The 17262-nt window shown below is 45.9% G+C and overlaps 1 protein-coding gene across 1 annotated transcript in view; it reads left to right on the top strand.

Annotated features, from left to right (window-relative positions):
• The window catches only part of BLK (BLK proto-oncogene, Src family tyrosine kinase), a 34690-nt gene that overhangs the window by 2042 nt on the left and 15386 nt on the right, over positions 1–17262 (top strand). The window contains exons 2-5 of the mRNA XM_041426133.1: positions 6689–6791; positions 9086–9134; positions 15073–15166; positions 16169–16267. Coding sequence (XP_041282067.1) covers positions 6689–6791; positions 9086–9134; positions 15073–15166; positions 16169–16267 — 345 coding nt within the window. The remainder of the gene's footprint in view (positions 1–6688; positions 6792–9085; positions 9135–15072; positions 15167–16168; positions 16268–17262) is intronic.

The raw sequence follows: 17262 nt of genomic DNA, 5'->3' as shown, positions 1-17262 counted from the left end.
GCAGCTACAGTTGCTTTGGTGTTCTTTGGTTGTGCAGTTTTAAGATGGATCAGCCTCAACATCAGCACCTCACCACAGTGGGAGAGCCCAGCTGCTCCTGGGGGTTCTTCACCTTCCCTTCAAGGACCTTTGACATGAACCAGAGTGTTTGACAGAGTCTTCATTGCACAAATACAATCTGGTATCCATCAAAGATCAGGACTGAAACGGGGTCTGAACACTGCCAGTAGGATATTCCCAGTTCTCTGGTGAGGATGCAACATGAAAACCCAACATTTGCTTCACTCCCCAGCAAGAACCAGGATGCCTCTTCCTCTGGACTCTCCAGCTCTTCACGGGGACTTCCTGCAGTGCTGGAATCATGGAATCACAGAATGGCTTGGTTTGGATTGGAAGGGACCTTAAAGCCATGGGCAGGTCTACCTTCCACTAGACCAGGTTGCTCCAAGGCTCACCCACCCTGGCCTTGAACACTTCCAGGGATGGGACAGCCAGATTTTGGCCACCACATCACAGAGGATGGCTGTAGCCTCCACCTTCTGCTGCTGAGAAAGACCTTGCTCATGGTTTCAATGCTTTTTATAGCACAGCACATTGGTTTGGAGCTGTCTTCTTACCTCCTCCTTTGTTGCAATAATTTGCAACAAAGCTGCAAATTATTTCAAAATATGAGCTAAAAAGGACTTGACAGAAACCCAGCAGAAGTAGAAAATGGTCACAGCAAAAACTGCTTCAGTAGCAAATCTTTCTTCTTATTTAAGGAGCTGATCCATCAAGATCTTCAGTAATTCTTCAGTTTTGTGTCTTGCAAAGCAGTCCAAGGGTGCCAGGTCAGGAAATGTTCTGAAAAACTACATTATTGAGGGGAAAGAGAATTGAATGCATCTGTGATGCTCTGAGAACTGGAGGAAATTTTTTTTACTGAACTTTCTCACTCCTTGTTGATGCAAAATGCAAATCTGGAACACTTAAATTATTGCATCTGAAGTGAATTGATTTCAGCAATTCTTTCAGGAGAGGGGAGGACTTGCAAAGAGAAAGCTAGCATTTAAAACCTTTCATAATAGGCTAGATCTGCATTTTCAAAGTAATTTTTTTAGGGTTTTTGAACCCATTTCCTTTTAAAAATGTGTTCTTAAAAAAATAGACATTCGTAAGTTTTTTAATGAATTAAAATATCTGAACTTGCTGAACTGTTAAAACACTGTGTCGCACCCACCACAGAATCTGGATGGAAAGGGGGCTCATTTTGTGATTTCAGTAGGCTTAGGGGTTTTTTTTTTGGAGCTGCCCTCAGGGTGAAACTCTATTGACTTACTTGGGCATTAACCTCTTTTTTCCATGGCAGTTTAATGGGGCTGAGGCAAATGGTGATCCAAGACTTCTGCTTTTCTGCTCAGTTTGGTCTTGTTTCCTTTCCTATACCCCGCCTATGCACTCTCAAGGCTGCCTGTCAGTGTCCTCCACATCCCTCTTGCAGAAGGTGCTGGATTCTCACCAGAAATTACTTTAGATCTCTTTTGCCCTGGTAGAGGAAAGCAGCCAAAGGCAGTAGGTGTTGCAGGGCTGCTCATTGTGAAAATGAAATGGGCAAAGATTTGAAATGACAGAGCCCAAGGCAAGGGTGTGAAACTGACTCCAGGGAGGTTTAGGCTGGATATTAAAGAAAGTTCTTCCCCCAGAGGGTGATCAGGCACTGACCAGGCTCCCCAGGGAATGGTGAGAGCCCCAAGGCTGCCAGAGCTCAGGGAGCGTTTGGACAATGCTCTCAGGGATGCACAGAATGGGATTGTTGGGGTGTCCTGGGTAAGGCCAGGAGCTGGATCGATGATCCTCGTGGGTTCCTTCCAACTTGGGATGTTCTGTGATTCTAGGCTCTTCGAAGAGCTCCCTTTGACTCATTCCTTCAGAAACCCTTGAGCCTGCACGCACCTCTCTGTAGCCAAAATGCCACCTCAACTACCCCTGTGAAGGCTGCTAAAATTACATTCTATCATTCCCCAATGTGGGCACCCAGCTTGAACCCCAGTTTTAGAGGCTCATACATCCAGTGTTCCTGTGACCTGCACGTCTGTCCCACAAATTCAGGGCTGGCTGCACCACGTGGCTCGTTGTCCTTGTGTCTATTGGCTTCTTCAACTTGGCTCTTCCAGGAACAACTAATATTCTTTACTCATGACCTAGCAGCAGCTAAGCTGGACTCATAAAATTGTAGAATATCCTGAGTTGCAAGGAGCTCATAAAGGTCATTGAGTCCAGCTCCTGGACCTGCACAGGACCACCCCAAGAATTCCATAATTTTGTTTCTGAAGCTGTTTTTTGCTACATGTTTTTATGCATATAGGATCTTAAAATCCCAGAATGGTTTGGGTGGAAAGGGACCTTAAAGACCATCCCATTCCACCCCCTGACATGGGCAGGGACATCTTTTGCCTTCCCAGGTTGCTCCATGCCCTGTCCAGCCTGGCCTTGGACACTTCCAGGGATCCAGGGGCAGCCACAGCTTCTCTGGGCACCCTGTGCCAGGCTCTCCCCACCCTCACATGGAAGAATTTCTTCTGTATATCAGACCTAAATTTCCCCTCCTTCAGTTTAAACCCATTACTCCTTGTCCTATCAGTCCATTCTCTGATGAAGAGCGATATGGAAAAAACTTTGTGTTGCCTTAAAACTTTTTTGTTCTGGTTGTTCTGCTTTGACTTTTGGCCACTTTAAAAAGAACTCGTTTTGGAAGCTTGAAGGAAAAAAATTTCCCTTCTCTTAGTTATTAAATAAAAGCAATATTTTTAGATGAGAAATACTATAAATTCACAAAAGGAAATTTCTATGATTTTCTGAGTGGTGCTCTCCCCAGCACTCCTTTCCACTGGAAAAAAAAGTAAAAACAGGGTGGGAGAACTACTCTAAGTGGCATTTCTCATTTGCTTTTTCTTGTGAAGATATTTTTTTAAAGCATTCATCAGAAGCGAAACACATTGTCATGACGCACACTCAACTCAGCCGCCTTTATTTTTGAAAATAAAATTACTTTTTACCAATCTAAGGTTCCACCAGCTGTGACATGGGAACCAGCAGCTCGCTGTATCCAGAAACATTTGCCTGCAGGACTTATTTTGGGTTTTTAAAACACTTGCTGGCCCAAACGACGGTGACTTTGGCTGCCAAAGGTGTTGGAGGTGACTGGAAGAGTGGGACTGGTGGATTTTGTAGGGCCTGCGAAACCCCAGTGCTGTTCAAACCCCTTCTGTGTGTGGGTGGGAGCAAGTGACCTTTGTGGGAGGCTTGACTCGAGGTGGGCTGTGTTGTTCCCCTCTCTGAGCTGCTCTTGCACGGCTGTGTCTCCAACACGTGCGTGGGGACAAAGCTGAGCCTGTGCAAGGCTGCAGAGAGGTGTTTCCAGTCTCAGCAGGGTGCAGAAAGGGCTGCAATGTCTCCACGGGGGTGCACAGGCCAAGTTGTGGTCCCCACTCCTCTCAAACCCTGCCAGAGGAGCTGGAATGGTCCCAAGCCCCTGGATGGAGTTGCTGAGGTTGATGTTCCTCCAGGCCTTTCCTATTCTGCCACCACTGGGTACCAGCCTAGTTGAAAGAAGATTCTTGGCCCAGTGGAAGAAGTAGGACACAGTGATGGTGTGGATGATTATGATTAGATTTATAGATAATACAATAAATATTGCCAATGAATATCTAAATAATAGCTCCATCATCTGTTACAGTGGTTGCAGTGTCACCAGGTCATAGTTTATCTTGTTGAGCCATGAGACCTCCTTGCTTTCTAAACTGCTCAAAGAAATCCAAGTGTGGCTCACTCCACTTAGTCTCAGATTTGGTCTATGACTAAAGCATTACAATGTAAGCAAGTTCAGCTGGAAATGTACAGGTTTTCAGTCTTTGGCCCTGCAGAATTCACAATTGCAAAGCACCTATGGAGCTACTTTAGGATTTATCTCTGTATTTGACCAGAACTGAGAGCTTTTACTCACCCACCCAAAAGTTCCCCATCTTTGGGCTGGATGTTCTGCAGGTGTCCCTGCCAGGGTGAAGACCCATCCAGAAGCTGCCTTCTCTTGGAAGATCAGTTGGTCCAAAGAGTCCAATCTCCAACAGCATTTTTTTACCCTTTTGCAGGCCCTCAATAATCACAAACATATAATAATAATAATAATAATAATAATAATAATAATAATAATAATAATAATGTTCTATTTTTTAATGTATTCCATTAATTATGTGAGCACCTGGTGTTCTTATGATTGGACAAATTACATTGCCTGACACAGAGCGGAAGGGGAGAGGGAGGATGTGTGTGGGAGGATATATTTGATGGCCAAAATATCTTTTGTTGCCATCACACATTGAGAGCAACTGAAAACCCCAAAAAAAGCATCCATAATCCTGTAGGTGTCAATCCTCCCATAAGATCATTCTTGTGACATGACTGGCAGTCAAAGCAAATTGCTGACTCGTGCTGTATCTCACACTCCCTAAATCTGCCAAAAATATGGCAGTTGCATGAATTATCTCTCATGTGGGAGCAGAGTATATCAAAGATCCCAGGATTTTCCAGTGAGACCATAACAAGGACAACAAATCAATGCCAAACATGTAGGTGGATTTTCTGTCTTTCACAGTTGCTAATGAGTGATAGCTGAAACTTATCCATTGTCCTGCCTTGACTTTAAATGATACCTTGCTTTTCCCTGCTGCTGGAAGAAAAAAAAAAAAAAAAAAAGAAAAAAAAAAAATTCAAGCCACTCTTGTGGCAAAAAAACCCATGATCCAGAATCTGAAATCCTGGCACAAAGTTATGAGTGGAAAAGCAGGAAAAGTTTCCCTGATAAATCATGTGCCATTGCACCACCAGATCTGCTAAGCAGAGCAAGTTCTGGGTACAGCCTGGAGGCTGCCAAATAAAAATGAAATTGCTGCAGGAACTGCTCTGGTTGATTTAATAGGTGAAACTCCCCCTCCAACTGTGCTGTCAGTGCCTGGAGCAGAGCTGAGGCCTGGGGACAGATGGATGGACCATCTGTAAGCCCAGGTCAAAGGAAATCTCAGAGATGAAAAAAGTTTTGGATGGGGGGAAAGCGTGTATCGGGCTATCCTGACATATTTCGCTATTTCCTTCTATTTTGCATACCTTATCAGTAATAATAAAAATAAAGCAGAAGGGAAAATACATTTAAAAAAAAAAAACAACAAACCAAACTTACAATATTGTGGTGGCTTCATTAGAAACCTCATTTTAGAGTCCCAGATTTTAAAATATTACATCTGTGCTAGAAAGCAAAAAAAAAAAAAAAAAAAAAAAAAAAAGTTGCTTTTACTGGAATATTTTTCCCTGTGAGTCTGGCTTGCTGAGAGCTTTTCTGAACACATTTGTTGGAATCTGACTACCAAGAGACAGTGCCAGACTGACATTTGGGGGTTGTCCCTGGACCTGAGGCCCCTGATCCTCCATGATCACTGCAGACCTTGAGGTATTTTGGCAGAAATAGGAGTCAATGTGTCTCTGCACTTCAGGGTTTGAATTTTGGGAGTTTTGGGCATGTAGCCCACACCTTCCAAAGCCTTTGGTTCAAAGCAGGAGTGGGGCAGACTTTGGCACTGGAAGTTGCACTTCAGCAAAGCTGGCTTCATCTATTCCTTCATTTTTGAGGCTCCAAGAAGAGTTTGGCCATTTTGGCTACCCAGACCCATTATTATCCTTGAATTCCAGACTGGAGCTGAAATTACATTTCTAGGATGAAAGTCAAACAGTCCTCAAGCCCAAGTTTGGAATCCTTAACGCAGACCAGATGATGATCCATGGAAAGGGCTTGATTCATTAGTGTCTAGTGATCCTTGGGGTGTCCAGGAGGTCTGAGACATCCATAGGGTAGAGGAAACCTAATCCATGATTTCTGGGAGACCCACACCTTGTGAGGCCCCAGAGCACATCACAAAGTACCAGAGTACTGCAGCTGGATGAGACAAGCCCTCAGCCCACACTTTACAGGCAGGATGGATGCAGGCTGCACCACATTTCTTAAACTTCTCACAGTATTCCAAAGGGCCAGACAGGTCTTGTGGCTTCCTGGACAAACCAAGTGTGAGCCTGAGCTGCTGAAATGTGGGGAACAGCGGGACTGGTTCCCCGCATGGTGCGGCCACATCCGCGCGCTGGCCCTGCTGCGTGGGAGGGACAGGGACTGCAGAAAGCCCTGAGCTGCCTGAGGTGACTCGTTCTTGGGCCAGGGACTGTGGGACCCTCCTGAAACCCTGGTGCAGCTGACCAGCTCAGCACAGGGCTGTTGATAAATCCATCTTCATCCTTCCAGCATCACCCAGCCCTGGAGCAAGTGCAAGATCAGATGGGGATCTCTGAGTTGGAGAAGGGACATATCCAAAGCAGTCATTTGAGCCTCTTTTTCTTGTTTTTCTGGTGACTTGTAGTGTCTGTTTGAACCTCATTTGCAAAGTGTGAAACACTAGAGTCATGTGGGAACAGAAACTGTGGGGTTCACAAGGTCCAAGGTAGCAGAGGACTGTAGACAAGATGGTTTTTGACTCCTCTCTTCACTGTGCCATCATCCTGCATTCTGATTTTCTCCAGCTTCTTCTTCATGAATGCAGAATTTGTCCCTCAGTGCCTGCACCTTTCCCCAAAAGCAGTCTCATTAAAAAAAAATTTCTGCTCTTCCTTCCAGGATGGGGTTGTTTGGCAGCAAAAATCAGCTGATGCCCAATGAGAAACACACTTCTGGAGGCAACACAAAAACCAAGGGCAAACCTCCTCCTGCCCCACCCAAGGTAAGCCTGCAGTTTTCTGTCCTTTTGGGATCCCCCCACAGCTCAGTTGATATCTGGGGTGATGCAGGCAATATTTAGAATCACAGAATCACAGAAATATTCGGGTTGGAAAGAACCTGAAAGTCTATCCAGTTCCACCCCCTGCCATGGGCAGGGACGCCTTCCACTATCCCAGGTTGCTCCAAGCCCTGTCCAACCTGGATTTGGATACTTCCAAGGATGGGGCAGCCACAGCTTCTCTGGGAAACCTGGTCCTCCCAGCTGATGGACAGGGGTGGGAAGGGATCTGAGGAACCTCTGTATATTTAAAACCCCTAAAATACTGTGTATTGAAATATCTTCTCATCAGCACTTTGAAACCCAAGCTGATGTTGCTGACTTGCAAGATGGGTCAGATTCAGGCTAAGATTCAAAGTTGCAAACCACAATGGAAACTTCACCGCTGTGAGTCCTCAGCGGGCTCAGTAAGAGGGTCTGCAGCCAGTCTGTGTTGGGGTGAGCTGAGACTCAGCAATGCTGGGCATCTGCTGCTCCCTTTGCACTCCCTCCGCCTCTGCTGGCATGGATCTAGAGCAGGAAGGAACTAGGGAAGGATTTAGGAGACCTCAAATGACAAACTTGTTTAAGCTTTGTAAGTCACTTTGCCTCTGTTGCTCTCCAAAGGACAAGAAGTTGTTTTGTCTTTCCTTGTCCCTGCCAGCACTGCATCCAACAGCCAGCAGAGAAACTCGAGGTGCAACTCTCATGTGAACACCATCTCGAGCCTTGGGAGAGGGGAGGAATTGCAAATCATTGCTTTTTATGACAGCTGGAGATGTTTTTCACTCCTTTACTTTCATTCCTGAGTTCTCCCACGGCTATTCAGCCCAGTTTTCATGACAGTAGATGTCAGATTGACCAAGAAGATGTTATTTTCCTAAATTTCATTCTCTCCAGCTCACTGGAGAGGAGCCACTATCAGTATAAATACAGTATCACTGACCATCTTCTGCCATTCGTTATTTTTTGCCACAGGCATTCAGCTCTCACATGTCAGGGGAAATCCAAATTTCTTCCACTTAAATGAGAAATGGCAGCAGATGAGCGGCTCTCCCACCCCACACTGCTGCTAAGCTGGGGTGAAAGGGTGGTGCAGGCAGAAAACACAAGGTGTTTTTAGTTCTGTGTCTGTATTTCACTGCTTTTGCACGTGTATAAAAATACCCAGTGTGGTCAAACACCCACCATAGGCACTGTAAGGTGGGTGAAGGCCAGTTTCAAACTGTTATCCCCCAAAACAAGGTGGTTCCATCCCAGCCTATTTGCAATGATCTGTGGACAATTTGCCAGTTCCAGCAGCAGGGCCAAACCAAACCAGGAACAAAGTAAACATTTTAAAATTGTGCCCAGATGAGTTGCAGTAACTTGTTGCTATTTAATTTCACAGTCTGCAATTTCCTCCTGAGGGACAGTGGAGGGGCAGCTGCAATCTCTGCTCTCTGTGACCAGGGACAGGACCCAAGGGAACAGCTGGAGCTGTGTCAGAGGAGATTTAGTCTGGATATTGGGAAAAGGTTCTTCCCCCAGAGGGTGTTGGGCACTGGGCAGGCTCCCCAGGGAAACTCCCAAGGCTGCCAGAGCTCCAGGAGCACTTGGACAATGCTCTGAAGCACGGGGTGGGATTTTTGGGGTCTCTGTGCAGGGCCCAGAGCTGGATCAATGATCCTTGTGGGCCCCTTCCATCTCAGGAATCATAGAATCATTGAATCATAGAATATTCTGAGTGGATATCCACAAGGACCATCGAATATTCTGTGATTTCTACAGTTCTCTGATTAATTAGCTGCTACAGTCACTGCCTCTGTGTTTTTAATGTAATCTTGAGCAAAGGATACCATATACTCATGATCCTTGGGACAATTATGGCAGACAATATCTCTGGTTTCTGCTTCAAACAACTCTGCAATTGCCATTTCTCAATTGGACCATTCATCTCTCACCCCTCACTGATCCGAAATCTGGCATCAGTGGACAGGGGTTGGATAGAGCAGGCTCCAAATGAGGGGGCAGCAGATTTCTGCTTTCACTCAGAGGGAAGCCAAGGCTTATTCCAGCTTTCTGTGAAGACAGCTATGAACACCTCATGGCAAAATGTGCTAAAGCCATCACAGCTGTGGAGCCAGGCACAGGGGCTGCTGGCTGACTGCAGTGGTCTCTGGACCAGACTCCCACTCGTCTGTGAAGCTGAAATCAGTTCTTCCTGAAACACAGCAAAGTGATAAATATCTCCTTTTTCCTTTCTATTTCTGTCACAGGGGAGACAAGTTATCAACAGCCCTCATCTAAACCAAGCCTCTGCACAAGGTAAGGTTCTGTTTTCTTTGCCTCCCCGTGGGGTTTTGCAGGGTGGTGGTCCCCAAATGTCAGGGTCTGAGGACGGGCCATCACATCACAGGCGTGTGGTTTCTGTATTTGCAGCCGTGCCAGGCAGGGAGTTTATCAGAGTGGTTCAGAAAACTCAGTTTACATCACCAAGTCCTTGCAGCTGCCAATTTTCCCCTGCTCATCAAAGAAACCCAGAGGGAAAAGCACTCCCTCTCCTTTGGAAGCAGATCTTCAGAGTTGCTTCCAATCCTGTGATTCCATGACTGGTGGAGCAAAGGGAGATCTGAGCCTGGAGCTGTGTGAGATTTCTCTGCCCTGTCTGCAGTGTGACAAGTCATGGATGCTTTATCCAGCCAGCTGAAAATTTCAGAGGAAATAGCAGGCATCAGAGAGCACAGAGAGGCTACAAAGAGAAGGAGAAGAAAGGGAAGAGCATAAAATAAGGATACGCAGAGCCCCTGCCTGGAGACGGGCTGTTGGCTTCATCCACCTCTGCAATTATCTGTGGGTCACAGATGGTGTTTGGAGATTATTGCCTTTTAGCAGGGAGCCCTCAGCTCCCTCTGCCCAGCCTCCAGCAGCAGCTCATGTGTATTTTTGTTGAAGTTCTGCAGATTAAGGACAGAAAGAGAGATAATTAGAAGAGGGGGGGAAATAGAGGAAGCTTGGAAGAGGGCAGTTAGCAAAACATGAAAGTTCTACACGTGGATGAAAGGGTAGGATTAGGGGAGATGGTGTGAGGAAAGAGAAAGGGGGGATGGTGAATAAATGGAATGGGTGGAATGGCAGTGTTAGGTCTTCTTAGGTCTTATGGATGGTGATGGAGGGTCCCTACCACGGGCCAAGCACAGGAACTCTTGCCACATCAAAATATTCTTCAAATTTGGCTTTTGTTATGGAGATCAAATTTGTGGGAGGTGAATATCTTCAACCATGTGATCTAGGGTGTGTTTTCATGGAAAGGCCATTTTTCCAGAAACTATGTTTTCTTTTGCATTCTTGTTTTCATGGCACATTTCCAAGTGGCCGTGCTCTCCCACCTCCCCAGCTGAGCAGGGACTGACAGTTTGTCGCAGAATTTTTATCACAGAGTTTTTATCACAGGGTTTTTATCACAGGATTTTTATCACAGGGTTTTTTCCACTCTGGTCAGAGTCACAGCAGAAATTGTGATCAAGGAGGTGGATTTTACTTCTCCTTCATGCCCAAAGGCAGAAGTTGAAAGTTGTTAAAAAATGGATTAAGTACAATATTAGCCATTTTCAGCTCTCAAAACTAATTTTGTTCATTAGATTCAGTTCCAGTTCTGGAGGAATATTCACATGACCAGTCTGGAAAACTTCCTATTTTTCTCTGCCAGTGTCTGAGTTTCCTGAAATGATGGTACATCTGACTGTGCCCTGTGTGGCAAAACAGGCTGATAAGAACCAAGCAAGATATTTGAGATACCAGAGATCTTCTCCTAAGTGACAGTAATTCAAGTAAATTGAAAGAGAAAGCACAAAATCCAGGCAATCACATAATGTAAAAAAAAAATAAATTCAGAGAGATGAATTAAATCCTGTGGGAGCACTTTAAATTCAATCAGGAAAAATTATTGGCTATGGAAGTGTGGTATGTAACGTAAAATCAACCTTTTATTTTCCTGTTTTTTTTTTTTTGTTTTTTTTTTTTTTTTACATTTTTGTGGGATTTTTTGGTTTTTTGTTTTTTTGGTTTTTTTTCTCTCTTTGTGTTTTGAATTTCTTTTTTTTGTTTTTTTTTTTTTTTTCTGATCTGGAGTTGTTGAAATTGCCTCACACTTTCCAGCTTTCACACCTCTGTCTCAGAAATCATTAATTTGTTTATTTTTTACAAAAGCCTAACTCCTCCTGACATTATTTGTCCTCGTGGAAGTAACACAAAGGCAGGCAAGGGGTGCAGCACTCTTCATTCAATGTGGTGCACGTGGCATCACCAATCCTTTTTTCACTTCAGGTGATTCTCCTATGGTGGGAGTCTCCCATTCATTTTAACACCATTCCCTGGGCAATCACAATGTTTTTAAGGCTGATTTTAAGTCTCTGTGGAGACAAAATTTTAATTCTGAACTCCCAAAGCCCTCAGCACTGCAAAGTCCTGGCCCATGGTGGGCCCCAAACCAAAGAGTCCCAGGGGAGAGCTGCTGTTTGCTTGCATTGGATGGATAAGACACAGAAAATAGGTAGAATAACCCCTGCCCTTGCCCTGCCAGCTGCTCACAGCTGGATTTAAATCCCATTGATGGAAAGAGCTGGTGGGTTTGGCTGCTTGTGCTCAGGCATTTTAATAACCTGTAACAGCACGAGGAGTTGAAGTCTCTGCAAGGTCATTTCTTCTGGTGAGGAACCATGACTTTTCCACCTCTTCACTTGCTTCTTGCTGACCAAAATATGAACAGGACTGAGTTCCAGGGTCTGGAAGGTCAGCACGGTCTGGAAGGTTAGCATGCTCTGGAACTTGAGGTCTTCTGTGGTGTGTCAAAGTCAATGCTGAAATTCTTGGTTGTTTTTATTGTTGTTACTTGAATGTGGTTTTGAGTTTGAAAGGAATGCTGTCAGAAACATGAATTTGAGCTGAAGTGGGAGAAGGAAGGGTTGTTTCTACTGAAAAGGCCGAGTTTTCAGTGAGAAATTAAAAAACTTCTAATCAAAAATGTTTGCTTTGATGTGAAGCATGTCTGAGGAGAACAGGCTGAGGGAGCTGCAGGGTCTCAGCCTGGAGAGAAGGAGGCTCAGGGGGAACCTTCTGGCTCTGCACAACTCATGAAAACAAATTGTAGCCAGGGGTTGGGCTCTTCTCCCTGGTAAAAAGTGAAAGGATGAGAAGAGATGGCTTTTAAGTTGCACCAGGGAGGCTTAAATTAGATATTAGGAAAAAAAAATCACAAAAAGTGTTACCAATCTTCAGATCAGGTTGCCCAGGCAATGGAATCACCATCCCTGGAGGGATTTAAAAGCCACAGGAATGTGGCACTTGGGGACATGGGTTAGGGGTTGCCTTGGCAGTGCTGGATTAAATGGTTGGACTTGATGACTTTAGAGATCTTTTCCAAGTTTACCATTCAGTGATTCCAACCAACCCATGCCAGGCTGAAACAGAAATCTGACCCCATTTCCAGCAGCAGTAAGTCATAGCTCAGTGCACCCAGCTGGCCAACATGTCCTGCAAGTTGTCACACCATGACCATCCTAAAATGGCCATAAACCAATGGATGATCCTCTGGGACACCCTGGCACAGCCTCAGCCCTTCTTTGTGGCCATGAGGTGGTTGCAAAGACTTTCCATTCAGGACAAGCCAGCAGTGGGAGGACTGGTTGAGTCATTCCTACTGAGCCACCAAACTGGCACTCAGCCTCTGCAGACCCTGCTGGTGTCAGACTTTGCTGACAGCAGCTCTGAGCCAGGATGTGTTTGGCTCCCAATCAAAGTCCCGGGGCTGGCAGCTCTATCTGAGAGATCCTCACATCCCTGACAAGCCTCTCGTGGCCTGAGTGGATCAAACTGATCCAAGGCAGTGTAATCCATGTGTTTCTCAAGGGGTGATGGACTCAGGGACAGGAAGAGCCCCTTTCATCATGAGATGGCAACTGCTGCTAACTCGGGCAGAGAGGGCTTTTCTCCTGGCTCATTTCAGTGTCCAGCGTTCTCAGCATCTGTTGTGGGATAAAAGGTGATAAAGTATTTTTTCAGCATACAAACCCTTTTTGTCCTTGCTGTATCCGCGCTTTTTAATTTCATTTATTTTCACTTCTGTCAGTCACTTCAAGATCAAAATTCCATTTTCATTTTCTGGAGTACACAGCCACTCTGGGCTTGAAGATATTCACACACTTGCCCCTGTTTTTCTGAACATGAGTGTGATCACTGCATTATTTCCCTTTCAAGAGGACCAGGAGGGTGTGTGTGTGTGGATGGCAGGCTGGTTGTGGACACCTCGCAGGAGGCACATGCCCCAAACCCTTTCATGTCTGAGCAGATGTGTGATAACAACTTTCTCGAGGAGGCAGACAGAGTTTGGGTGCATTGCTAATTCGAGCTGCCTCAAGGGGAAGCCCCCAACCGTGCCAGCTATTTTCAGACTTCAAAGCATTCCCCCTTGCGACTGATCATCCTTTTCCCATCCTGGGAGAGAGGCTCTGCTGGAACCTCTCATGGATCTCCGATTTCCTTCTCAAAAGCCTGAAGGGAGCTGCTCAGGGCTCTGCTTTCCAAAGCTGCCTTTCCTCCCACGCTGACCCTTTCTCCTCCCTAACAAATTGCCATCGGAGCAGCAGCCAGCCTTGCACAGACACAAACCCCAAGTCACCCCAGAGACACGGTTATCTTGCTGTGACAAAGGGCCAGTCTGGCTCTCTTGCTGGTGGCATTATTTGAAAAGGTCACGCAAAGACAGTGGCTTGACAGGCTGTTTTGAAAAATGCTAATAATAGGCTGTCCATCGGTCTCAGTGCATTAATTAGGCTAAGCACAAGCTGAAGCCTTCCTGCAGCACAGCTCCCATTCTTTTCTTCTTTTTCTTTTTCTTTTTCTTTTTCTTTTTCTTTTTCTTTTTCTTTTTCTTTTTCTTTTTCTTTTTTCCTTTTTCTTTTTCTTTTTCTTTTTCTCTTTTTCTTTTTCCTCTTTTTCTTTTTCTTTTTCATTTTCTTTTAATATTTCTTTAAATTTTTTTTCTTTAAATTTTTCTTTTTCTTTAAATTTTTCTTTAATTTTTATTTTTATTTTGTTTTTCTCCTTCTCCTATTCCTTCTCCTTCTCCTTCTCCTTCTCCTTCTCCTTCTCCTTCTCCCCCTCCTTCTTCTTTCTTTTTCTTTTTCACCACAGTGTTCTGGTATGATTTTTTGTGATCCTGCGCATGTGCTGATTCTTTTTATACATTTTGATTTGCCCCAAAATAGCTGCTCTTTTCCGCTTCAGCAACCCCGAGCGTGCAGAGCTCAGGGGAAAGGTTGCACCGCTTCCCCGAGAGCAGCCCCGGCACCTCCGGGGTTTGCAAACCAAGAGGTTCAGCTCCAGCCCCCAGGGATCAGCCCTGGGCTGTGCCAGAGCATCGTGGCAAGTGGACAGATGCATAAAAAGGAGCGAGAAGGACTTTTTGTATGGGGAGGCAGTGACAGGACAAGGGGCAGCAGTTTTAGACTGGCACAGCTCAGGTTTGGGTTAGATGTGAGGAAGGAATTCTTCTCTGTGAGGCTGGGAAGGTCCTGGTACAGGATACCCAGAGCATCCCTGGAAGTGTTCAAGGCCAGGACAGATGGCCTGGAGCAACCTGGGATAATGGGAGGTGTCCCTGCCCATGGATGATCTTTAAGGGCCCTTCCAACCCAAACCATTCTGTGACTCATTCACTGCAAGGAAAAGTGTTCAAGAGGGAGAGATGACAAGATGAGCCCAAAGCACAGGCCACAGACCATGAGCCCAAGGAGAGCTAAATCCTAGAAACAGCCTCAAATAACAGAAACTGCAATGACTTTATGCTTTTTTCAATCAAAAAACCCCACTCATTTTGAGTCAAATTCCACTGCCACCATGGGAAATGTAGCAGTTTTCATTTACCACTGTGTAACACTCAGGCTGAACTCTGACAGGTTATTTATGACCCTTCTAATTCCACACAAACCCCTTTTTCTTATTGACACTCTGGGTTTTGTGGATGGGGGAGGTGGTTCTGCAGTGTTTTAAAAATACATACACAGGAAATGCTTTGTTGAATGAGTGTTAATCCCTGAGCAGAGGTTGTGGTAAGCAGGAAAGCTGGGTTGGTGGAAAGGTTGGATTTGGGGGTGGGAGGATGAGAGAGCCCCATGTTTAGGGGCTGAAACGCCCCACCATACACCCAGGTGTGCATCAAACCACCCAAGGAACAGTCTGGATTCAAAGGAGTTAATTCTTCTTTCAGATCACTTGTTTGTGGTTGCACTGTACGATTTTCCTGCCTCAAGTGACCGTGACCTGGAGCTGGTCAAAGGGGAGAAACTCCAGGTCCTCTCCAAGTAAGTGACCCAGAAGCAAGTTCAAAAATGAGCAGGGGGAGGCTGGGAAAGGGGGGACCTTGGGGTCAACCACCACTTTGCAGCTGACCAGAGCTCAGCCTGTGCCTTGGCTTTGCTCCAGAGCCTGGCTGTGGATACCCTCTTCTCTCTGGGGGTGACATTTCTGTGGGTCACAGATACTCTGGGGCTGAGGACTGTCCTTGCCTGGGTGCTACTGGGACCCTCTTTGCTGTCAGTGCCTGTGGGTGCAGAAGTAACATAAATAACAACAACAACAAAAAAAAAGGCAACAAGAAAAAACAGCTCCTGTCCTCTGTTTGTGCTGATTCTGCTTCTGCAAAGGATGTGGGTTGGGTGTAGTCAGAGGAAAGGACAGAACTGAGCCAGACTCTTGTGAGGTTTCATTTCAACTTCTCAAAATCACCACAGGAGAGGCCCAGTCCATAACAGGGCAGAGGTGAGCTTGGGGGCCCCAGACCTTGGAGGTCTGCTCCATCCTTGACTGCTGGAGGTCTGAGGTGGCCTCCAGAGGTGACGTTTCTCACCCAGATGCCATGGGCTGGGACCTGTGGGACAAGGGGATGGAGAACCCCCTGCATGGGGATGGCTTTGGGTCATGGCTGGTGATTCAGTCAGCAGTGGGACAGCAAGGTGGGGTGTCTGGAACACAAAGGAAGGAGAAGAAAGGACCCCAATGCCCTGCTGAAAAGACAAAATAAACCCCGTGACCCTGATGCCCCTCCTCTTACTCAAGGTGTGTAGCAGAGGTTTGGGTCTGTGGTTGCTCCACATTCATGGAAAGAGATTTTCACCTCCACAAATCCCTGAAACACCAACAACCACCAGCCTGCGTCCTTGGGAACCCAGAGGGAACTGCAGAGTGGATTACAGAGTCCTAGTCCCTCTGCAGTGCTCAAACCCCACAGTCCACATCCCCACAGCCTCAGCTTGTGACAAAACCTCCTCTGGGCACTCACACCTTCTCCTCTGCTCCCTTTGCAGAGAGGGGGACTGGTGGCTGGCAAAGTCCCTCAGCACTGGGAGGAAAGGATACATCCCCAGCAACTTCGTGGCACAAGTGGACAGTTTGGAAGAGGAAAAGTAAGTGGGAAAGCTTTTGAGAGGCCAACACGGATGCTGTGCCCTGGATCTCAACGAGCTCCAGGAGGAGCTTTATTGATGGCCGGAAGATGTCACTGCCAGGCTGGATGGCAGGAGGTCTTTCCTCATCCCAAACAATGCTGCCCAAAAGCTCAGGACAAGTTTTTAAGCATTGTATTGGTATGGAAAGGGAGGATGATGTTGTTTTCGGGAAAGTGGGCAAAGGTTCTTGTTCCATTGATTGCACCCACTGTGGAAAACAAGGATTTGGGGGCAACAACAGAAAGGTTATGGTGACAGTGCCAGGGACCATCCTCTGGTCCCACTGGGTCAGTCCACCCACACAAATGGATTTAAACCTCTTCACCTTCCAAGAAAGTATCCATATGCAAACTGGGAATCTCTGGATGGGGTGCACTGATCCAGATCTTGGATCTGCCAGGGACCACACCAAGAACTGAACAAGACAGAAAACTGAGCGCCAGTGCCCAGACCCACGGTGCTGGTTTTTACACGAGCCCAGATGCAGCCTCCCTGCAAAGCAGATCAAATGAAAGACTGCAGTCAAAAGAGTTTATTTTGCCTGTAATATAAACAGAGGGAGATTTTTTTTTTCCATGAGTTATCCTCCTCTATGGCATTCAGCTCTAAATGACCAGTCCTGCCTGCAATCTCTTCTTGGAGGGACTCAACCATCACTGAGTTGAGCAAATATTTAGTAGGGCAGAGAAATATGGCTGAGACATAAAAGCTCTTTGTATCCAAAGCCTGAACTTTGCATGGGATACTGCACATCCCATCTACTCCCCACACTGTCTGAATTTCCAGGCTGTGAAACAAGCCCAAAGTGACCCAAATCTGGCATTAATCTACCCAAAACAGTCTATTACTGCCACTTTCCAGGAGATAAAAAACTACTTGTTGATAAAAACAACTCTCAGTTTCACAGTGTAATGATTAATGAAAAAAAAAAGAACTAAATGGAAAGAATTCCA

Source organism: Onychostruthus taczanowskii, unplaced genomic scaffold (genome assembly GCF_017590055.1).
Source record: "Onychostruthus taczanowskii isolate IOZ18803 unplaced genomic scaffold, ASM1759005v1 scaffold90, whole genome shotgun sequence".
Lineage (NCBI taxonomy): Eukaryota > Metazoa > Chordata > Aves > Passeriformes > Passeridae > Onychostruthus > Onychostruthus taczanowskii.
Note: the sequence above shows the minus strand (reverse complement) of the source record. Positions and strands in the feature narration are given on the sequence as shown.